General features: G+C 39.8%; 1 protein-coding gene across 2 annotated transcripts in view; it reads left to right on the top strand.

Annotated features, from left to right (window-relative positions):
• Nucleotides 1-24756, top strand: part of SLC25A13 (solute carrier family 25 member 13) — a 225507-nt gene that overhangs the window by 158027 nt on the left and 42724 nt on the right. For both annotated transcript variants that reach the window (XM_006157502.3, XM_006157501.3), the window contains exon 14: nt 17466-17606. In XM_006157502.3, the coding sequence (XP_006157564.1) occupies nt 17466-17606 (141 nt within the window). The remainder of the gene's footprint in view (nt 1-17465; nt 17607-24756) is intronic.

Below are 24756 nucleotides of genomic sequence, written 5' to 3'. Positions count from 1 at the left end.
CCATCCCCCCTGGGGGGTGATTTCTCACTTTCTGTCTCTATGTCTCTGTCTGTCTGGCGAGCGCACGCGCCCTATAGCGAAAACCTCTCCAAAAAAAAAAAAAAAATTGAATGACCAAGTGCTTGACTAGAAGGTATTGATGATATACGGAATTGGAAAGGAGGGTGGTCACTTTATATACCATGTTACTATTAACTTAGAGACAGATGGCCAGGGATTGAGGACGGGCATGTGTTTGTGTGTGAAGGAATTGATGGACTTTAGGAAATAACTGTAACCGTGCCTGCATATCTACATATACAGGATATTTCACAGGTAAGTATTTCACTGAGTAATAGAACCAGCCTTTAAGAATGGCTATTTATCAACTGTCAAACATATTCAGAATCTTAACAGGATGACGATGAGTAGCATGGGCATTTGTTATGGTTTATGCTTTTTTTTTTTTTTTGGAGAGGTTTTTGCTATAGGGCGCATGTGCTTGCCAGACAGACAGAGAGAGACAGAAAGACAGAAAGCAGAAATCAGCCCCCAGGGATGATGGCCACACCACGTTCACTTCTCCTCCATTCTCCTCTTGGGATCCTAAGCACGCACACACACGTGCCCAGCATGAGTTTAAGCCACCCGGTCCAGAACTCGAACTGTGGTCAACTACATGGGAGTCCAGTGACATAGCCATTATGCCAACTGCTCATCCCTATGGTTTATGCTTTAAGTAAAAAATACTGGGTCACTGGGAAAGTTGTGACACATTTTTGCACATAAAAATGTGTCATGACTTTCACAATAACCTAATAGTTTATTGAATACTTAACATGTAAAATTATTATGTCACAATCATGAAGGACTCGTTTTAACGGGAGGCTTATAAAAAAAAAAAAGGAGCCAATGAATAACAATTTTAAAAATGTTACCCATGGTAATATCTAAATTTGGAGATTTTTCAGGAAGCAGCTGAAAAAGTCTTTTGGGGGATTTGACCAAGGCAGTGGCCTGGAGGAGAGTGCTGCCACCTGCCTACTTCAATGAAAAGCTCTTTCTCCAGATATTTTATACTTGGACTGAGGGAAAAAATAAAAGAAATATTTGATGGTACTAAGGCCTCCTAGGTGCTATAGATTAAATGTGCATTTCCTCCCACATTCATATGTGGAAACCTAGCACCCCATGTGATAGTATTAGGATGTTGGGTCATTGATTAGGTCATGAGGACAGAGCCCTTATAAAAGATACCCAGAGAGTTCCCTTGCCCCTTCCACCACCTGAGGACACAAGAAGAAGACAGTGTTTATGACTCAGGAAGCAGGTCCTCAATAGATCCCAACCATGCTGCCACCCTGATCTTGAACTTCCAGATCTCTGAAAAGCAAATTGATATAGTTTATAAGCTACCTAATCTGTGGTACTTCTGATTACAGCCCAAGCAAATTCACACAATTATCATTCTCCTACCTGGCTAAGGGCTGCCTATGGTGGCTGAGAAGAGCCATTTTATTAGGGCAAAGTATAACTCTTACATTAGACCTTGAGCCAGCCAGATAGCTCTGTTTTAGTTCCCTTTCTTTGGGAAAGTCTCAGAGTCATTTTACTTAATACAGTTCAGAAGCTGGACCATCCTTCTGGATTTCTCATAAATAGGAGAGGGGTTTGTTATGATAGGAAGATTTGAAGAAAGACTGGGTCACTGCTTCCAAACGGTAAAGACATTGAAGGTCTGTAAATCATTAAATAATTCTTAGAGTAACAGTCAAAATAGACATGTATAAAAGGCAGATCCCAAATGGTAACATTTTTGACAGGTCTGTAACTTAATTGCTTTTTAATGTCCATCAGATAGATTCTACTTTGGTTTCTTGGCCAGGCTTCTGTAGGCCTATTAATCCTATGAAGCTGAAAATTTGAAACTTAATATTTGTAAAATGTGTAAACAGAATAACCTTTTTCTGCTTTGCCATGTGGCTAAAAAAATAAGACCAGGACATTTTGGTTTGGTATCAGAAACAATTAAATGGTAGGACTCAATTTTACTCTCTTCAAAGTTGTCAATAATCTAGTTATAGATAGTTTACTTTGGACTTAATTCATATACCAAATCAGAGGAGTAAATATACTATATTGTTTTATCTTTAGGAACAAGTAGTTAGTCAATATACAATTGCTTGTTAGAGGTGCATAACAAAATGCCCCAGACTAGGTAGCTTAATTAACAGAAATTCATTTTCTCACCCTTCTGGAAACCAGAACCCTAAGAGCAAGGTACTGGCATAGTTGGGTTCTTCTGAGGCCTCTCTCCTTGGTTGACAGGTGGCCACCTTCTTATTGTTTCCTCACATAGTCACCCCTCAGCCTATATGTTTTCTTTTTGTTGTTGTTTTTACTGTAGGGCAGATGTGCCTACCAGATTGAGAGAGAGAGAGAGAGAGAGAGGAAAAGTGAAAAATCATCCCCCCAGGGGGGTGGCTGCACCACAGCCCCTTCTCCTCCATTCTGCTCTTGGAATTTGGGGCAGGCACGCACTCACACCCGGCGTGACTATCAAGCTGTTGGGTCTGGGACTCAAACCACGAAGCTAGCCATGTGGGATCCAGCACCTTACCCTCCATGCCATTTGCTGGCCATATATATTTTTTTTAATTCTAATTTTTTATTTAATTGTTTTTTGCTAGAGGGCATGTGTGCTTGCTAGAGAGAGAGAGAAAAAGAGGAGGACTTCCAGACCTCTTCCTTGCCAGCTTCTCTATCAGGTCACTGAATGCTTGTCTTCAGTACTTGGTGACAACTATTAACTACTATTGGGCAGGGCGTTTTTATTTACTCTATCCACTGCTATTTGCTGAATATGTTTTGTACCTGTGACTTTTATATACAATAATGATACTTGTGATACATACAAATTATTTTGTCTTTGTTTAACATTGAGTTAGAAAGAGAATAAATGGAAAAGATTTAACATTGAGTTAGAAAGAGAATAAATGGAAAATACATTGAAGCTTAAATTTCCTAAGAAATCTTTATTTTCTAATTTGTTCAAATGTCAAATACTGGTATCGATTGTGTATTTATTTTAATGTAATTTAAATCATTTACCAGTGTAGACCTTATTTGTAGTTATAATTTTGATTATATCCAAATAATCAAAACAATGTATTTGGGTTTCAGTAAAAAGAAGTCATATTCCATAACTTTATATTAATCTATTTTTGACACATGTAAGCACACGTTTTAGAATGTCAGTGTGCAATTAGATATTCTTAGCACATGTCATTCGTGAAAAGCACTTTAAATCTAAGTACGTTCAATTGAGCATAATTAAAATATCAAGATACATATTCTTCATATACATTTTGCCACTTAATTTTTTAAGTAGCTATAAGTATCTACCATGTGAATTCAAATTAAAGGAAGGTGATTAAGTTACAGTTATATCTAATGCTTTTAGTTAGAAATATAGCAGAAATTACAGTCTGTTAAAAAACACACTGTTTTCTTTGGACAACCGACTGATAGGACTGGTTTTTCTTTTTGTTTGTTGTTTTTAACTCAGCACTGTTAACATTTCCTGGATATTCTTAAGACTGTTGACTAGAATGGTCTGAGAGAAAAAAATTATAAGAAAACATGCTTTTTCATTTTAGGAGTTCTTTTGACTTTATTCCCCAAATCCCAGGAAAGAATGTTGAAGAGATACTGTCTCGGTTAATATGGAAGCATTGAAGAAAGGTTTCTGCTGGGACCAGCAGTTAGCATAACGGCTATGTCGCTGAACTCCCATGTAGCTGACCGTGGTTCAAGTCCCAGACCTGTTGGTTTAAACTCACACCGGGTGCATGTGTGTGCGTGCACAAGATCCCGAGAGGAGAATGAAGGAGAAGGGATTGTGGTGTGGCCATTCCCCCTGGGGGATGGTTTCTTGCTTTCTATTTCTCTGTCTCTCTCTGTCTCTCTGGCGAGGGCATGCGCCCTATAACAAAAACCTCTCCAAAAAAAGGTTCCTGTTTTTCAAAGGTGAAAGAAAATGGATTATGGGGAAAGGTGAACTGATACTTCTAAAACAGTCCTTTAGGTAACATATTCCGGCTGCTGCTATTTCTATAGTTAATTTCTTGAAATTCTGTTTTTAAAAAAGAAATGCCTATATAGGTTGAATATCCTTTATCCAAAATGCTTAGAACTAAGTATTTCAGATTTTGGATTTCTTTGGATTCTGCATTTTTGGGGATATTAGAACATTTGCACTTAAGTAATGGGACATCTTAGTGTAATTTTATACATTGATTTCATATTGCAGTGTTCGACTACAACCCAAAGCATGGGGTCCGATGTGGGCTTTTCTACTTGTGCTTTCTTCATTGGTACTCAGAAAGTTTTTACTTTGGGGGCATTTTCAGATTTGGGATGCTCAACCCAAATCACTTGTCACCATAAAGTTCCCTGTGAAGAAGAGTTAACAATGAAGTAAATAAATCATTATGTATCACAGCAAAAGGAATTTGGGTGAAAAAATTATAAGGAAGAGAAGAAATCAAGCCTAGAGAAGCATCTGGGTACTAAAGGAAAGAAGCCATGACAGAAGCACATTTCAGGTTCTTTGCAGACCATCTATCTAGCCCATTTCAGAGAGGGAGTATTAGGAGATAAAACCTATCATTTCACTTTGAGCCATGAGGACCATTTCACGGGAAAAATTAGAGCATTTGGAAATAATAATGCTTTGTGTCAAGAGAGCCCTTATTCATTTGAGAAGTTTGGTGCTTGGGCTTCATGCTGATATAGTTGTAGCTTCCACAGACCCATTTCCCTTCCCGGTTGCTCTCAGCCCTCCTGGATGCAAAGGCGAATTTATGATGCTCATGGACTTCTGACAGATATCACAACAGGTGAAACTGTTGTATGGAAATGTAAACTTTTTGTTTATATTGCTAGAGACGGAAGACATCCCTTGTCCTTTTGTTTGAATGCTGTTCTGTATTTAGAGAAAACCTAAATTTTGCAAGCCTATTGAAATTGTCATGTGTTACGTATTTCTACATCTGAATAGTCTACAAGGATTCTGATTTGGCATGATTTTGTGATTTTTTTGGTCAGCTAGCCTGACTTCCTCATGATCTATTGACTATTTACAAAGAGAAGGTTTATGCATCTAATGAAAATCAATTATACTGTACCTAGGAAAATATCTCTCTTGCATCTTTCTTGTTATACAGCGGTGTCTTTAAACCATTTATTTAGCTTCTCTAGACAAAGATGCTCAAAGTTATGGGAATTCTAGTCCATATGGTCAGAATAACCAAAGATTCAGGCAGACACTCTGTTCAACTAAGAAAGAAAAAGCTGAAAATGAGTCTGTTTTAAAGTTCAGGGTTGAGGTCGGCAGATGGCATGGTGGTTAAGGCACTGGACTCTCCTATGGCTGACCATAGTTTTAGTCCCAGACCTCATGGCTTGCTTTCTTACTTTCCCTTTCTTTCTCTTTCCCCTGTCAAATTATAAAATAATAATAGTAACAAATGAGGTTAAATAAATACAAACTCTTTAAAAATAAATAAAGTACAAGGGTTTTTTTTTTTTTTTTGAGAGGTTTTCGCTATAGGGCGCGTGCGCTCGCCAGACAGACAGAGAGAGACATAGAGACAGAAAGTGAGAAATCACCCCCCAGAGGGGATGGTCACACAGCAATCCCTTCTCCTCCATTCTCCTCTCGGGATCTTGGGCACGCACGCACACGCGCCCAGCTTGAGTTTTAAGTCACCGGGTCCGGGACACGAACCGCGGTCGACTACATGGGAGTCCAGTGACATAGCCATTACGCTAACTGCTGGTTCCCAAGTACAAGGTTTTGACAGTAGGCAAATCAACATAATGATTCTGAACTTGGGTTAGAAATCAGGCCGGTCTAAGATCAAATTCTCTCTCTGTGTCAAATAGTATTCTGCACTCATCTCTAGAAAGGCAGGAATAATGTAGCCTGTGTCAGCATGATGGGGGTTGGAGGAAGTTGTTTTTGTGAGGAATTTAGCATGCTGTCTACTACATCGAGGTCCCCTCTAGGTCCAAAGGAGGAGAATAGCTGGTCCATGGAAAAACAAAAGAAAGGAAGGAGGAGGATGCTCCTAAGAGGGAGAAGTAATGGTCCACAACTGGCATATCTTTCCCTCTTCCAGGGGACTTCTCATGCATGGTGAACTGCAGTTTAAATTAAAATGTCTTTAACAAAAGAGAGAGAGATAAATCTTTATACAGTTAGTAGGGGAAAAATTCCTGTACCAGCCACTGAATTTTATGCAGTAAAATTTGGCCTTCCTTCACTAGGGTACTTTAAGAATTTTTTTTTTTTTGACAGATTTTTGCTATAGGGTGCATGTGCTTACTGGAGAGACAGAGCGAAACAGAGAAACAGAAAGCAAGAAATCATCCCCAAGAGGGGATGGCCATGCCACAATCCCTTCTCCATTCTCCTCTCAGGATTTTGGGCACACATGCACACATGCCCAGTGTGTTTCAAGCAGCTCAGTAAAGGGACTTGATGTGGTCTGCCATGTGGGAGTCCAGCAACGTAACCATCACGCCATCCTGCTGGTCCATTTTCAGACTCTTGGATTCCTTCCACATACAGGACCTCTTGGTTAACGACTCCATAAAGAGAAAAAGATGAGAACTCAAGGAAGCAAGAGTTAAAAAAAGCTGGAGACCCTCTAGGAAAGATTGATGAACTCTACTCCTCTTCCCAGTCTTAGGAATTGATGCTGAACTGCATCAAAACTATTAGTTTGTCCAGAAAATCATGATGTATTTTTCTTTGTTTTCCTATGCAAAAAAAAAAAAAGTCACTACTTTCTCAACCCAATAGTACCCTACTCATCCCCTTTTAAAGAATAAGGTCAGCAAACTATAGCATCTCATCAGGATGTTAGGTATGGACACAGATGGACTTTCCACGACAGATGGAAAGTGATCTGTCCTACCTCTCCTCCTCTGACTGTATCACTGAGTAGCGGCACCTTTTATATAACTGTTCAAAGTACTCAGTGATTCTGCACATTTGGGTCTTTTTGTTTATCCAGTTTTGTGCTAAACTTCGAATATTTCTGACACTTTATAAGTGTGTTTGCCCGCACTGACACAAGATTCTCTGTATGCCTTTTTGTTCAGAATAGTCCTATCTTCTAACATCTTCATGAAACCCTATTGGAACTTTTGTTTAGGAGGATTGTTTGAAATTTTCATTTATGAGAAAAAATATGACACTTATAATTTGGTTGGTATATTCATTCAGAGTAAAATTGATGGAGTTTGTTTGTTTAAGAGGTTTTTGCCTTAGGGGACATGTGCCGAGAGAGAGAGAGAGAGAGAGAGAGAAAGACAGAAGGAGTGAGAGGGAAAATGACAGATCACCCCCAAAGAGAGATGGCCATGAGAGAAAGAGAGAGTTAAAAAGAGTGAGAGGGAAAGTGAGAAATCACCTCCGAGGAGAGATGGCCATTCCACAAACTCCTCTCTCCCAGTCTTCTTCCAGGATCTTGAGCATACACACACATGCACCTGGCATGATTTTCAAACCACAGGGTCCAGAACTCGAACCGTGGTTAGCCATGTGGGAATCCAACGATGTACCACTATGCCATCTGCTGGACCCAGCATCATTACAACATTGAATTTTCCTAACAACAAGAAGTATTTCTCTAATACTCCAAAACTTTGGGTCTTTAAATAAAATCTATTGTTTTCTTCATTTTGATCTAAACATTTTATGTTGTAGTTTCATGTTAATGCTCCTTTAAAAAATTAGTGTGTAAAATTGTCTTGGTTTAACAGTTTTGTCTTTCTTCTTTAGAGATACATAACGTTGCTTGGGCCAGCAGGTTGTGTGGAGGTTAAGGCCCTGGATCTCATATGACTGGCAACAAAATTCAAGTCCCAGACCCAACAGCTTGAAAAAAATCACACTGGGCCCATGGGCACCCCAAATCCCAAATCCCAAGAGGAGTGGAAGAGAAGGGATTGCAGTGTGGCCATACTGGAGGGGTAGGAGTATGCTTTCTCACCAGTTCCCCTTCCTCCTTCCATCCCTCCCCTCCTCATTGCTCTGACAAGCAAATTTGCCCTATAGCAAACTAAAAAACATGTTTTTTTAAATATATAATGTTTCTGAATATCAGGTTTTCCTATAAAAATATGCTACAGAATCTTACAGTATAGCTGCTAGTATTTAATACTAGTAAGACAGGCAATAAAATTTTCTTATTCAATACTCAGTAATACCCTGGGCAAGAATCCATTTTGCACTAGACTGATTCACAGTTGTATGTGCACATGGCGGGCACTTTATAGAGAATCCCCTGTGGCACTACCTGGCAGCTCTGGGCACCTAAGGCCAGATGCAGGTGTGTAACCCTAAATCACATGTCTTCCAATATGTTTTGAATATGGCCCTCTGCTTTTGGGCCATATTCAGCAGCCAGACCCTATTGGTCTCTAAGACCCACACACCTCATCCCCCTACCTCATAACCAATGTAAATGTTCTGATTTTTTTTTCCCCCCTAAAGAATTATTTATTTAATTAATTGCATTTGTTATTATTATTTTTAATTTGACCAGAGAAAGGGAAAGCAAGAAAGCAAGCCTCCAGTTCTGGGACTTGAACCACAGTCGGCCATAAGGGAATCCACTACACCATCTGGCAACCCCTTATTGTTCTAATTCTGGCCTTTTATATTTCACCTTTTCTGCTTAAACTCTAATTGGGTGTTTCCTGCCCCAGGACTCTCCTTTCCTAATAAGGCCTCTCCTTTCTGCAGCCTAGGTTCTTCCTGAATTGTAGACTGTACTCAGATGACTTTGCAGCTCCCAAACTGTACTTACTAGCTCTCCTCCCACCTCACACTCTCAGACACCGTCAACAGAGCTCAACTCGTTCTTCATGATGATCCTGGGTCTTCCATGATTTGGCCCCAGCAGTCTTCTCAGCTCCCTCTCCGAGGCCCCTTCTGCTCTTTCTAAAGTGAAAGGCTCTGGCTGGTCCTTCATGCTGCCATGAATAAGAAGTGCGTGTAAGTGTTCAGGCTCTCACATTCACCAGGTTGAGCTTTGAATCCCAGCTGTACCTTCTTAAGGGTGCAACCCCAGGCTTGTTAAATAAGCTCGTTTGCTCCTTTCTGCCTTAGTTTGTACAATGACAAAACCAGGATGATATTACCTACCTTAGGTTGTTATGGAGACACCCCTCAAAATATTCTTATAAAACTCTTAGCTCAATGCCTCATACATAGTAAGTGCTCAGTAAATGCTAGTGGATGCTGCTGCTGATCTCTTCAGAGTTATCAGCCTATTAAAATTTCACTTGAGAAAATGTGGCACTTTGTCTTTTCTGCCTAGACTTCTTACATCAAAATTACACTTAAGTTGGGCCAGCGGGTAGTGTAGTGGTTAAGGCACTGGACTCCCACATGGCCAACTGGAGCATGAATCCCAGACCTGGTGACTTGAAACTCATGCCAGGCACATGTGCATGCGTGCCCAAAATCCCAGGAGAAGAATGGAGAAGAAGGGATAATTAATTGCATTTGTTATTATTATTTTTAATTTGACCAGAGAAAGGGAAAGCAAGAAAGCAAGCCTCCAGTTCTGGGACTTGAACCACAGTCGGCCATAAGGGAATCCACTACACCATCTGGCAACCCCTTATTGTTCTAATTCTGGCCTTTTATATTTCACCTTTTCTGCTTAAACTCTAATTGGGTGTTTCCTGCCCCAGGACTCTCCTTTCCTAATAAGGCCTCTCCTTTCTGCAGCCTAGGTTCTTCCTGAATTGTAGACTGTACTCAGATGACTTTGCAGCTCCCAAACTGTACTTACTAGCTCTCCTCCCACCTCACACTCTCAGACACCGTCAACAGAGCTCAACTCGTTCTTCATGATGATCCTGGGTCTTCCATGATTTGGCCCCAGCAGTCTTCTCAGCTCCCTCTCCGAGGCCCCTTCTGCTCTTTCTAAAGTGAAAGGCTCTGGCTGGTCCTTCATGCTGCCATGAATAAGAAGTGCGTGTAAGTGTTCAGGCTCTCACATTCACCAGGTTGAGCTTTGAATCCCAGCTGTACCTTCTTAAGGGTGCAACCCCAGGCTTGTTAAATAAGCTCGTTTGCTCCTTTCTGCCTTAGTTTGTACAATGACAAAACCAGGATGATATTACCTACCTTAGGTTGTTATGGAGACACCCCTCAAAATATTCTTATAAAACTCTTAGCTCAATGCCTCATACATAGTAAGTGCTCAGTAAATGCTAGTGGATGCTGCTGCTGATCTCTTCAGAGTTATCAGCCTATTAAAATTTCACTTGAGAAAATGTGGCACTTTGTCTTTTCTGCCTAGACTTCTTACATCAAAATTACACTTAAGTTGGGCCAGCGGGTAGTGTAGTGGTTAAGGCACTGGACTCCCACATGGCCAACTGGAGCATGAATCCCAGACCTGGTGACTTGAAACTCATGCCAGGCACATGTGCATGCGTGCCCAAAATCCCAGGAGAAGAATGGAGAAGAAGGGAGTACAGCATGGCTATCCCTTCTGGGGGGTGATTTCTTGCTTTCCCTCTCACTGTCTCTGTGTCTCTGTCCAGCAAGTGCAGGCACCCTATGGCAAAAACTTAAAAAAAAAAATTACACTAAAGTCACCAGCCAGCTAAATCTTACATGCCTTACCGCTTCACACAACATCCCAGCTAAGAGATATCTCACTCTCCTTGAGCACAATACGGATTTGTTTGGACCTTAGCTCTTATCATATGTTAAATGAGTTTTTAGAAAGTTCATGAAAAGTGCCTGCTATGAAAAAGCATACATGAATTTCACAAAATGGCTTTGCACCAAAATAAACTCATACTTTATTTTCTTTGAACTGTTTGAAGCCCTCTTGTACCTAACTTTTTCTCATGTGCCTTTTTTTTTTTTTTTTGGAGAGGTTTTCACTATAGGGCACGTGCGCTCTCCAGACAGAGAGAGACATAGAGACAGAAAGCGAGAAATCACCCCCCCAGGGAGGATGGTCACGCTGCAATCCCTTCTTCTCCATTCTCTTCTCGGGATCTTGGGCATGCACATACACACGCCCGGCGTGAGTTTTAAGCCACTGGGTCCGAGATGCGAACCGCGGTCGACTACATGGGAGTCCAGCAACATAGCCATTACACTAACTGCTGGTTTCCTCATGTGCCATTTTCTGTATTCATGAGACATATATAATGTTACTGAATCCCATAGAAAACTGTCCTCTGCTTGCCAGCTATGTTTCATTGAGTAAGTTGCTATATTCATTAGCTAGTTACTATATTCATTTATTACAAACTCGATGACTTAAACATCAGAATTCTATTTTCTCACACTTTTTAGAAGCTGGAAGTCCAAGGTCAAAGTGCTGGCAGGTTCAGTTTTTTCTGAGGCCTCTCTTCTTGGTTTGCAGATGGCCACCTTACCCTGTGTCCTCGTGTGGTCTTTCTGTGTTCTTAGTTATCAGAGTCTCCAGTTCCTCTTATAATAGTATCAGTTAGATTGGATTAAGGTCTACCCTAAATATTTCATTTTCAACTTAATTCTCTTTTTTTTTTAATTTGTATTTTCCATGAGAGAGAGAGAAAGACAGACAGACAAGCACTCTTAGTAAGGTCCTTAGACAGAGATCCATCTCCATTCTCAACTGGCCAGCACCAAAGGCATGCATGTGTGTGGCTGGCATGCTCAGGGAGGTCCTGGGATAGAAACCCAAGTCATTATGTGGTTCCTGTTGCATTCCTACTGTGCCGCTACCTGGCCCCAATTCCTTTTTCAAAGGTCCTATCTCCAAATATAGAGGGGGTTAGCACTTCAACTATGACTTTTGGTGGAACTTGTCTCAGCCCATAACAGTAACGCTTGCTTTAATCTTTCTGTGCCTCAATGATCTCTTCTGTAAAATCTGGAAAGAGTACCTCTGGAATGGACTGAAGATACATAATGTATGCAGAACAACACCCTAATAGCATATAATAGATGCTTAATGAATATTTATTACCTCTAACCTTACTTCAGGCTCCTTTAGAACAGGAATACTTTTTTTCACTCATCTTGTGTCCTTGAAGTTCCTAGGACAAACTTTGATCATGATTACTTACAAAATCTGGTGAGCAAGTGTGTGAATGAATGATCGAGTAGCAGGAGTCTGTAATAGATGTTTGCGTTTTCGTCTTGCCTGGATCCAGATATTAGATAGTAACCAAGATTTTAGTAACAAAAACTGTACCAGACACATGTAGAGAAGTCAGTGTCCCCACTGTAAGTATAATGTGCCACACCAAGCCAGTGCCCGTGTGGAAAATCTTCCCCTGTCCTCCTTGCCACAGACTCCAGAAAGTCATAGGGAAATGATCTGTGACTAAATTGCACACACACACAAAAAAAACAGTATCTTCACACAGCCAGAACACTCAAGTGATGAGGGACACAAAGACATTGTGCACAATAGGTGTTCCTGTCCATTGTCTGCCAACGCGGCTATCTTTGATCTCGGCAAAGGAGGAACATGGATGAGGGACTGTGAATGGACAATGGGCCTGGAGTCGGGCGAGCTGCAGGCAGTGTGCTACTCAGCGATCAGGTCGTGGTGATACCCAGACTTTGTGCATCTGCTGATAAGCATCTTCCCTTGGTGCCTTGGAGTCTCATTTCCTTCTAGCTTGACTCCAAAGAACCCGTTTCATCTTCGGCACTTTTACAACATTGGAGTGTTGTGTATGTTCTTTCTTTCTGAGTCTGCCAGAGGTTATGGGTATGTTATTACTTTTTTCTGGTATCACTATGCTCTTTCTAATGCATGTTTTCTTACAGCTCTCAAAAGTGGATTTGACCCTTATATCATCCTTAGTGATGACAACTCACTTTACTTTTCTTTAAAGAAAAAAAAAAATGGTATCTGTCAATTGGCTTAAAGTCAGGGAATTTGAGTATATATATTCTTTTTTTTTGTATATAATATTAACTTTTACAGGTGTTAGTAAAAATGTATGTTTTAGGAGACAATAATTCTATAATTCTAAGCATTACACTCTTTATTAATGGCACCGTTGAAATATGTAGAAGAAATTTTTCATGAGTTCAAAGGTAAAATATAAAAGTTACTCTGAAGTAACATGGAAGGCTGAGAATAAAAACCGCAACATTGGGACCAACAGATGGCGTAGCAATTATGTCACTGGACGCCCACGTGGTCGACCACAGTTCGAGTTCCAGACCCGAAGGCTTGAAACTCATGCTGGGCACATGTGTGTGCATGCCCAAGATCCCAGGGGGAGAATGGAGAAGGGATTGCAGTGTGGCCACCTCCCTCTGAGGGGTGACTTCTCACTTTCCCTCTCACTGTGTCTCTCCAGTGAGCACACCCACCCTCATGCAAAAACCTCTCAATAAAAAACAAACAAATAAATAAACTGCAGCATTAAGGAAGCCTAGTAAGCTGACTCTCAGAATTCATAGGGATTGGGGCCGGCAGGGGGCATGGTGGTTAAAGGCACTCAACTCCCAGATGGCCGACTGTGGTGCGAGTCCTGAACCTGGTGGCTTGCTTTCTCACTTTCTTTCTCTCTCTCTCTGTCCCTCTCTGATCAAATTCAAAATAAACAAATTAAGAAGTTAAATAAAATAATTCTTAAAAAAAAAAAAAGTCAACTTGACAGGGATTGACAGAGATGGTGTAGCCCAGGGAAGATTCTCAGCCTTTACGTAATAATCACAAAGAAAAATTTTTAACAAGGGCAAATGCAGAAATTCTTACTTAATTGTCTGGAGTGAGGTCCAGAAGTCACTATTGTAAAACGGTTTTGCAAGTGATTGTAACATGCAGCCAGGGAGGAGACACACCAACTTAAGAAAAGGAGAAAAGAAACGAAGTGTTTGGAGAAACTGCTCTCTGTCTTGAGCACTGTGCTGGTTGCTGCCATTTGCCATCTCTTAGATTTTCTTAGTAAATGAGTTGGTTTGACAAATAGGATGACTGAAGTCCGTCTTCACATGAGATACCCAACCATCCCCTAACCTGCTGGCAGTGCTTGGATGAAGATGCTTTCATTCCTCTTCTGCTCTTCAAAATCAATGTCCTCTGGTTACCTGCCATGCTAAGCTTGGTAAAGATCATCTTATTCCGGTGAGCTTTCGAAACATCAGCCCTCAGTCTAATTTCAACAAAGGAATTAGCTTTTCTCAGCAATTCTGCCCGAAGAAGATGGCCTTCACACTTCTGTTTTTCAAAATTACAAGTGATATTTAGAACACTAACTTACAGATACAAAGTCATGATAAATTACACTCTCACAGAAGATTGTAAACATTTTACAACTAGTCAGTCCTTTCTTTTAGGCAAAGTAGTCTTTGATGACAGATGAATTAATAGATACACAATATTGTTAACTATTTCAGACAATACAAATAAAGGGTTTTGATTTGTTTTTCTCTTGTAAACAAAAGTTTATCATTGATAATCTTTTTTTTTTCGCACTGATCATCCCACTCTCTACCAACTACTTTCCCCCCTTACTGTGCTAGCACCCACACGATCCCCTTCCACCATCACATCTTCAGATCACTCTACCTCTGCCATCATGTGCAGTCATTCAGTACAAATTCGGTCCTCACATTTTTAACTTCTACTCATTTTTTTGTAAATGTGTTCATACTATTCTTATTTTCATATGAAGAGCTCTAGTCCAGGGGCACAAAGAGAATCTTTACTGTGCCCTTAGCAGTTACTAGGTTAGATCAAGTTCATCTCTTCTTTCTCCCAACCTGAAATCATTCTCTCCATGTCACATGGAAAATGTAAGTACACCCTCCCCCCACCCCAAATACTCAGAGGCTGCAGATAGGCAGGGAGTCTTTCTTCCCAGGTACCTGCAGGTTGCAACAGGATATGAGTAAAACTTAGCTGTTATAAGTAGAGCAGGAAACAGAATGACTGTGTGTGGACCAGAAGGACACACCAGCCTCTGGGTGTGCCATTATGTGCACCCCTTCCTACCTTCTTGGGCCTTTTGATGAGTCCAACCCAGTTTTATTCCTATCAGAATTATTCAACCCACCTCCTTAGAGTCACCTGGAAGAGACTAGATGATGGGCAAAATATGGTACAAGTCCCAGACCCGTTGGCTTACAAAACACACTGGGTGCGTGTGCATACATGCCCAAAATCCTGAAAAGAGGGAGATTGGAAGAGAAGGGATTGTGGTATGGCCATCCTCCATGAGGGGTACTTCCTCCCTTTCCTTCTCTCTCTTGCTCTCTACCCCCTGTGAGTGCATGTGCTCTCTGGCAAGGGAAAAAAATTAAAAAGTTTTTAACATAACAAATGATTGTACAGGTCCTTTAGCCTGATGGTTAAGTGAAACTGGGTCCCATATTGCCCATCAAAGTTCAAATACCTGCTTCACTGGCTTACAAAACACACCAGACACCTGGGCATAAATGCTCCAAGTCACAGTAAGTTAGAGAAATGGAGGAGAAAGGATTGCAGTGTGACCACATCCCGTTGGGAGATGCTTCTTCCCTCTCTTTCTCTCTTGTCTGTCTCTCTGGTGAGCACACATACCCTCTGACGGCCTAAGGGAAAAAGGTAACACATGACCTATTGGGTTATCAGATAAGTTGTGACGTTTTTGCATAGAAAAATATTTCATGCCTTTTCCAATGACCCAATATATAGAAAAAATTTAAACTGCAGCAATTTTTTTGTTTTTTTTTTGGAGAGGTTTTTGCTATAGGGTGCATGCGCTCACCAGAAAGACAGAGACAGACAGGGAGAAATCACCCCCCGGGGGAATGACCACGCAGCAATCCCTTCTCCGTTCTCCTCTCAGGATCTTGGGCACACACGCACATGTGCCCAGCATGAGTTTAAGCCATCGGGTCCAGGACTCAAACCATGGTCGACTACATGGGAGTCCAGCGACATAGCCATTACACCAACTGCTGGTCCCAAAACTACAGCAAAATTTTTAAAAGTAAAAATGAAGCTATTTGTAATTCTTCCACCCTAAAAGTACCACTTGGATATCTCTCTTCTACATGGTAGTAGAGTACCGCAAGGGAAAACATGCACATATTTTAAACATGTGACTTTTTACTTAACCATGTATGTTGAACATTTTTCTACAATATTTTTCCTATCTGCGTGTAGTATCTCAGTACATAGACATACTCCAATTCATTTAATCCATTTCTTATCATTGATTACTTATGTTTCTCATGTTTATTTCCAGATATTTAAACAATACTTCAAAGATGATTATTGTAGCTAGTTTCAATAAGAACTGGACATTTTGTGAGGGTAGACTCGTACTTTGGTCACTGGAATCACACAGGGGTCACTGGGTCATTGGGAAGAGAACCTACCAAGAAGTAGTCTTGTCTGAAGGGGACCCACACTGTACCTGTTACCATGTGGCATCTACTAAGCATCTACATTGCAAGCACTGTATCTGCAAACGGGCTTTGATCAAATCATTACATACTAGATATTCTGATGCTCTGAACTCTGCGTTAACTTTAGTTTGGATGATATAAACATTTAGTATATTTGTGACAAGGAATAACAAGTAGAAGTGCAGTAAGAAAGAATGTAATTGCTCATAATTAATATAGGCTTAACTTCAAAATTGCTAGCTTAAAATTTCCCTTCTAGTGCACTTTAAAGATTTCACTGATGATCTTGGAGTTGTGGCACCCAGCCATTGCTGGAATGAAATAACACACATTGTTCAAAGTTGGGGCCATAATTGATTTAATGCCTATTTTTACTACTCTGACATACCATTTATATGAAAAAAAAAGCAATTCTATACAGAAGTAATACATAAATAAAATGATAAGAATATATAACTCCATAAAATGGTATGTGCTGATTGACCTGATTTTTTAAGAGAAGAAGAAAATAGCTTTCTTTCATCTAAGTTTACATGTTCTCTGGCAATTTTTGAATCATTGCCAGAGTGAAATCCATCATTCAAGAACCTTTGTCCTTTTTGCCCCCTCCTATTTTGAGAGGCAGTTCCATGTCTCTTTATTTGGATATTAATTGCTTTTCATTTTATTGCTGCCTCTGTGCCCTTGACTTGGAGCACTGTGGTGACAGTCGTTTTTGCTTCAAGGAATCTTTGTCATTTTAGTGTGAGGACTCTGGTGAGGCCAGCAGAAGTTCTCTGTGGCCTTTGCCCTCTTTCAGCCTGCACATTAAGGAGGTAGGGCCTCTTTCCAAGGCTTCCTAGGCAGTAACTGTGTTTTGATTCAAACTCATAATCACCAACCATTTTCACTGATGGGACAAGAACTGAAACTACCATCTCCTGAGGACAGAATATTCTGAGCTTTATTGAGGATAAACATTCATCCCTTTTTGACCCTCCTTACTATTTTCCTTCATTGATCCTAAATCCTTTCTTTTTCTCTCTAGGCAGGAGGCTCCCAGGTGATTTTCACAAATCCCTTAGAAATCGTGAAGATCCGTTTGCAGGTAGCGGGAGAAATCACCACTGGTCCCCGAGTCAGCGCACTGTCTGTCCTTCGAGACCTGGGGTTCTTTGGAATCTACAAGGTAATTCTTTTAGTTATTTATTTGATTACTTTTGCATCTCCTAAAGTAGTCATTGTTTGTCATCATGAAATTGATCCCTTCTCTTTCTACACTCGGAGAAGACATTTCACTGGAGCTCACAAGGCACCTTCATGCCAATTCAGAGGTGCCTCTGCCTTCCAGCTCCCAAGAGGCTGGCCTTATAAATGCACGATGCAGGCTGACTGAGAGACGAATAGCACGCCTAGACTTGTTCAGCGCAACTCTTCGCAGCAACACTGACTGGAGCTTTTTGGGGATTGTTATTGATACAAAACATCATTCTCATGAAAGGTAGATGCAGAGATCATAGAGTGCCATCTTCCAGAAGATACATTTAGCTTAGTTTAAGGAGAAGCTCATACCAGGAATTTACCTTCTGATCCTGTATATTCCAGCTCTATCCAAGTGCTTTATACACACACACACACTGTGTGTGTGTGTGTGTATGTGTGTGGGTGTACATATAGTATATATATTTGCCTTTTCTTTTTTTATTTTTTCTTTTTTGGAGAGGTTTTTGCTGTAGGGCACATGTGCTCACCAGAAAGACCGAGAGGAAAAGAGCGAGAAATCGTCCCCCCCGGGGGGATGGCCACACCACAATCCCTTCTTCTTCATTCTCCTCTCAGGATCTTGGGCACGCATGCACACATGCCCGGTGTGAGTTTAAGCCACCGGGTCTGGGACTCGAACCATGGTCAGCTACATGGGAGTCCAGTGACATAGCCATTACACCAACTGCTAGTCCCATGCCTTGTCTTAATTATTATAAATCTTGACCATATTTTATTTAGAAAGTAGTTTTTCAGAATGATTACTAGACCAAACTTTTGAGAATTCTTGAAATTTGTTATTTATACCCCAACCAGAAGGATGTAATGGTATATACTAGAATTATCCTCATATATGCACAGCTATCAGGCTTTATCCAACATAAGGTATTCATAATTTTTCAATGACAAGATTTAAAAAAAAATGTTTAATGTCATCTTGAATAAGTAAAGCTTAAGGGTGCTAGGGAGGAAAGTCAAATGTCTGCTGAAAATATTTTTATTTATTTACAAAAACATGTAAAATCATGTTGTATAAAATAATGTTGATTTGTTTTCATGCACATATCTAGGAATATTTTATTGAAATTATTTATATGAATGAATTTTTTTTAATTATTTATATTTATGTGAGTTTAACAATTTGACGGTTTTACTCAAAGTATGAATATTATGTAGTTCAGAGGCATTCCACAAGGCTTTTAAATCAACATTTTCAGCACCACCTAATCCATTTTTTCATCCATCTGTTAACATGGTTTTGCAGAGTACATTATCTTTATTTTTATCCCCAGCGGTGCAAGATGAAGCACTTTTGATCTCTATACGATGTTATACCTAGAAATTTTATCCCATAGACACATAACATTAGACAGTCAATTCATTTTTTCCTATTCCCCATCCAGAATGGATATAATGGTCCCCATAATGTCACAACTTATCATATTGCTTTTTAGAGTGAACTTCAGATGACTGTTCTGACATTCAGCACAACATTCGTGAGCTCCTACAAATACATTTTTACTCTTTCCTTTTTAGCCTCTGTTCTGCAAGTGACCTTGGTAAGCATCCAGCATTAGAAAGAGCTGAGATTGTTTTAGGTGAATCTGACTCTCTCAAATGGTACTCTGTACACCTCAAGGTCAAGTGATAAGGATACCGCACAATCGGGTACTGTGAGAGTCAAATAAAAAGTGACATCCTCTTTTCTGAACTTAATTTAAGGGAGAAGGGGAACTTGCCTTAAGTTGAGGCATATATTGTATGTAGAAATAGACATGCTATCATTATATATATATATATATAACATGCAAGAGGCTATATGCACTCATCAGAGATTACAGGCTGCAGTCCCTTCTTCTCCATTCTCCTCTTGGGATTTTGGACACCCATACACACACACACACACACACACACACACACACACACACACACACCTGCCATCTCCCAAGCTGTTGGGTCTGGGACTCAGATCACACCATGTGGGCTCCAGCTGCCTTAAACTTGATGCCACTAGCTGGCCCCATGCTGACATTTTAAAGAAGCTCAAAACTTAAGATGCTCAGTCTGTGAATATAGCTAGAGAAACACAGTGTTCTCTAGCTATTTCATTTCCCAATTTATTACCCAGCTGCAAGATACAAACAATATTGTCATGAGCATAGCATTGATAAATTTGAAGAGAAATCATCTTTCCTAAATTTTTAGGTTCTTACAGGCGACACACGATGTAGCAGCATGTCATTTTGACAAGATGCCAAGCAGTCTTTCAGTGGGTTGTCTGGTAAAAAGCACTTAGGTACTATGGCAATGACTGTTATTGAAATGTCTAGCTGGATAAAATAGTAAAAATGTGTTTGCTGATACAGAAACAGAGATTGTTACGCTACCTGCAAATGATACATGACTGGGACTTAGTCCTTTTCATCTGCACATTATTTCATAATCTTAATCCCTTTAACACTCCTTGGAAGTAACCAGTATCCTGATTTTGTAGTTAGTTGTATGAAGGCTGCCAACCAAGGTATGTGAGCTGAAACTGAGGCTCAAAAGTTTCTTGTTTCCACCTTGGTGCTAAAATTGCTTTCCTGAAATGAGCAGGATTGCTCAAGTTTGAGCAAGAGGACTTTCTCATACGAAGTTTGCATAATTAGTAGTCTGGTGGTTTAATCTAGTTCAGAGGCATTCCACAGGGCTTGGTGCTGTTTTTGGTGTGCTGATAATTACCAAGTGAAGTCGCTAGGGCTTTGAATTTCGAGACACTTGATTTCATTGACAGTCTCTATCTTCCTGGGGGCCATTGGTATCAGCTAAATTCATGGAAACCTGGGAGTCCCAACTTCATTTTGTAGTGACCCTTCCTGGCATGCATTTCTTTTACACAGATTGGATCTTATATTACCGCTTGGCTGATCTTCATTTGTCTTATCCCTACTTCCAGCCTGGGGCTTTAATTCCTGTGAACCTCTCAGCTCCAGGCCTACCCTCCTCTCTCAGCCTACTCATCTTTCCATGGTCAGGAATCATTTGAGCAGGTTCAGATCCATCCTTTTAGGGAGCATTGCAGCTTTAACATTGCAGTATAGTTTCATGTGTTGTTGCAGGATAGCATTTTTTAGTAATAAAGATTTTCTCTATTTCTTATCTTGATTGGATGGAAAAATGCAAACGTCCAGAGTGACCTCATAGGTATAAACCTGGCAGGTGTCCCTCCTGGTAGGGTTTTTAAAAAAAGAACTACCGTCCTAGTTTTAGTTGGACAGGTAATCTTCCTTTTCTTTCCCAGGATCCTTTTGTTTAATGTTGTTAACATTACAATGCTGGGCCCTGGAGGAGTGGCTAGGGGGCTCTGTCTGTGTGTGTAGGCCTGCTGAGCTTCACCCTACCTGAATTGGACTTAACCCAGCTTTCTGTTTTCCCCTCCATTGACTTGCAAAATACCGGGCTATTCTGTGACTTCCCAATAAAAGGCAATTAGAATACTTATTTTAGACTTTATTTGCAACTGAAAAAAAGTAGATTTGGTAAACATTTGGCATTCTTGAAGTTAGAAATAGTTTAGACAGATATAGTGAACTATGTAAACAAACATTTAGCTAGATTTGGTTATAACACAGAGAAGTAAGTGATTGAAATAAATGCTGAATAATTACTTGGCTTTCAAGGACTATTTGAATATGAATGTAGTTAGAGGGGAAAAAAAGTCTGTGATATGGACTACTTTTCTTAAGAATACATGAGTATGCATTTCCCTTTCCCTGGATTACTTTTGCTTTATTGCATAGATCCTGGAGCATAAAATAAGTTAAAGTTTGCCACAGGAAAGACAATTATATACATCCTCTTTTGAACATTACCTTTAACATAGGGGCCATCAGAGATGTAAGAAGGGGACAGATTATACTTTAGAAGAGGAATGAAACTTGTCATCTAACATTAAATGGCAGCACAGCTAATAAAGTCAGAAGACTCAACATTAGGAAGCACTGGAATAGTTCATGTCTCTTTCTGAGGACAAAAAATGATCAGGGAAACAGTGACAGCAAGGATCTATGACGTGGTATTGAAAAGAATTTTCTAATTCTGCAATCACAGATTAAACATTGGCTGTGGCATGGGAGGACATTTAGGGCTCTATCTGTCGTGTTCTAATCAAAGGCATTTGTTTTGTCCCACTGTATTTGACAGAGCACTAAAATATACTTTTTGTTCTTATACATAAATGTTGTGTACATGTGTTCATCCATAGCATGTGTATAAAGTAATCTCGGAGCTGTTATCTATAGATTTAGTAGGCAGAAATGATCTCTCATTATATTCTTTTTTTAAATTTATTAAACTTTATTTGTTATTATTATTTATTTTTGTTTTAATTTGACCAGAGAGAGACAAAGAAAGAAATGGAAAGCAAGCCACCAGGTCTGAGGCTTAAACCATGGTCCTCCAAGTAAGGTTGGCCACTTGGGAGTCCAGCCAGCAGATGGTTTGGTAGTTCAAGGGGCTGCTCACCACACCACCTGCAGGCCCCTTCTCAATATATTTTTGTTTATTGCCTCAAAGTTATATTGGTTTCGGCTTTTCTTTTTTTAGTTCTAAAAAGCAAAATACAATCTATGTTCCAAAAAAAAAATCAAATAATTTAAAAAGTTAGTAAAAAGAATGTAGGAAGACAAAGGCTAGAGGCTATGGAGTAATATTGACCTACAGGAGGGCAGTGGCAGTGGGTATATTAAAGGAGATACATTAGGTCATTGGGAAAGTCAAGATGCATTTTCCTACCTTTTTCTATCAAAAATGCGTCATGACTTTCCTAATGACCCAATATTTGAAGTTACTTGAGAGTGTCACAAAGTCTTGGAAAGTGATGAAAGGCGGAAAGTAAAGGAAGATGAAAAGATCAGTCCTATATTTCTGGTGTTAGTGCCTGGGTGGATGGTGATAATATGAATGTTGGAATTTCAGAATATTTGAGAAGCTATGAGAAAACTTTAAAAGATCTTCCCTCCTATATTATCTTTTCAAAATAATTATTTTATTTATCTTTATTTATATATTTATTTATTTTAATTTGACCAGAGAGGGACAGAGTGAGAGAGAGAAAGTGAGCAAACAAGCCAACACACCCAGGACTCAAACCATGGTTGGCCATGCAGGAGTCCAGCACCCTTAACCACCATGCCATCTGTCAGCCCCTCCTTTATTGTCTTTTAAATTAAGAAATAGACTCCCAGAAATCTTAAGAAATTTAACCAGGAGACCTAGGTAGACAGGGACGGGGATAAGACTGAGACTCTGATTTTTAAGTCCCTGCCCAGTGTTGTTTTTCACTCTGCCATGTTGAATGTAAAACTAGAGCTCTTTAGTTTTAGAGATGGGGACTGTAGATGCTCTTTGAGGGTCATTGGCATGCATGAAACAAAGAGTAGATAAGATCTCCAATCTGATGGGAAACCAATGATAGAATTTAGAGGCCACAGACATTTTGGTGGCAGAAAGAAATACAGGTGGAGAACTAGAATGTACAATGTTGTAGAAACTAGTAGGGAATGATGGAAGGAGAGGAGGTGAGTGGTATCCAATGCTGCAGAAACCAAGGGAAATAATGGCAAGAAAGGTGTTCAGACTTAAAGATGGAAGTCAGTGGATATGTTTTAGAAATCATTTTAAGTAGAATGGTGGAAATCAGAACTTATATGAGGAAATATAAACAGAAACAAACCACCGTGGAAGAAAACAAAGAGAAAGAATACAGCAACAAGAAGGAAGAATGAAGTCAAAAGATGATGTTCCAGAGAGAGAGAAAAGAGATTGAGAGATTATTATTTGTTTAATTTTATTAGGAGGACCATACCATTCTATAGACAGAAAGGACAAAGAGTCACTGGAGATGGAAGAATTTGAAGCATTTGAAAATAGCAAGACTAAATATTGTGTTGGGACTTTCAGAAGTTATAAGAAGAGATAAGGTCCAGGCTTAGAATTATATGTGTGTAATCATAAGCTCATTTGAGCTAATGTTTATTGAGTGCTTATGCTGCTGGACCCCATGCTGAAAACTGTATATATTTACATCATTTAATCCTCCTCCTATGGGGCAGATACTGCTTCTTTTTAAACTCCAATTTACAGCTAGGGAAAGGCAACTTTGATGCGTGTAGGTAATTTGTCCAAGATTATTGCCTTATAAGTAAGTGATAAGACTAGGTTTCAAACACAATCCAATTTCTCTTTGGAACCTGACCTGTCATGCAAAGATATGTCAAAGAGATAAGAGCGAACACATGCTTATAATTAAGATTTTCAGAAAAATTTAAAAACTGGCTATAGGCTAAACATAGATATTAAGTAGTTGGTATGTTTGGCAGTGGATATGCTAGGATAATGGGGTGACAAGAATGGACATGACGAAAAACTACATGAATGAGTGATAGTTTTGGCCAACGTGGTTACATGAATGTGTTTCCTAATTGCTATTAGTAACCACTGCTATTATAAAATATTAGATATTATAGGAAAATGACTCCATTTTGCTTTGTTTTGTTTTTCAGAGTAAGAACATGCTATATAAGATCTTGTATCAAATTTAAATTACAGAAATTAAAATTATTTTATCCAGTGTGGTATAAGAGAACTCTTCTATTTTCTTAAATGGAGTCTTTTTTTTTTTTTTTTTTTTTTGAGAGGTTTTCGCTATAGGGAGCGTGTGCTCGCCAGACAGAGAGAAACATAGAGACAGAAAGCAAGAAATCACCCCCTCAGGGGGGATGGCCACGCCGCAATCCCTTCTCCTCCATTCTCCTCTCGGGATCTTGGGCACGCACGCACACGCACCTGGCGTGAGTTTTAAGCCACCGGGTCCGGGACGCAAACGGCGGTCAACTACGTGGGAGTCAGGTGACATAGCCATTACGCTAACTGCTGGTTCCCTATTTTCTTAATTCTTATATTAACCACACTAAAAACTACATATGCTAATCAGAGAGCCACATCACCAAAGAGTAGAGCCATGCTGATATTCCAGATGGTATCTACTTATGTTCATTTAATAATTTTGTGCTACAGTCTATGAAATGGCAAAA

The sequence above is a fragment of the Tupaia chinensis genome, unplaced genomic scaffold (assembly GCF_000334495.1).
Source record: "Tupaia chinensis unplaced genomic scaffold, TupChi_1.0 Scaffold000544_1, whole genome shotgun sequence".
Lineage (NCBI taxonomy): Eukaryota > Metazoa > Chordata > Mammalia > Scandentia > Tupaiidae > Tupaia > Tupaia belangeri.
The sequence above is the reverse complement of the archived record's forward strand: the minus strand, read 5'-3'. Positions and strand labels throughout refer to the sequence as shown.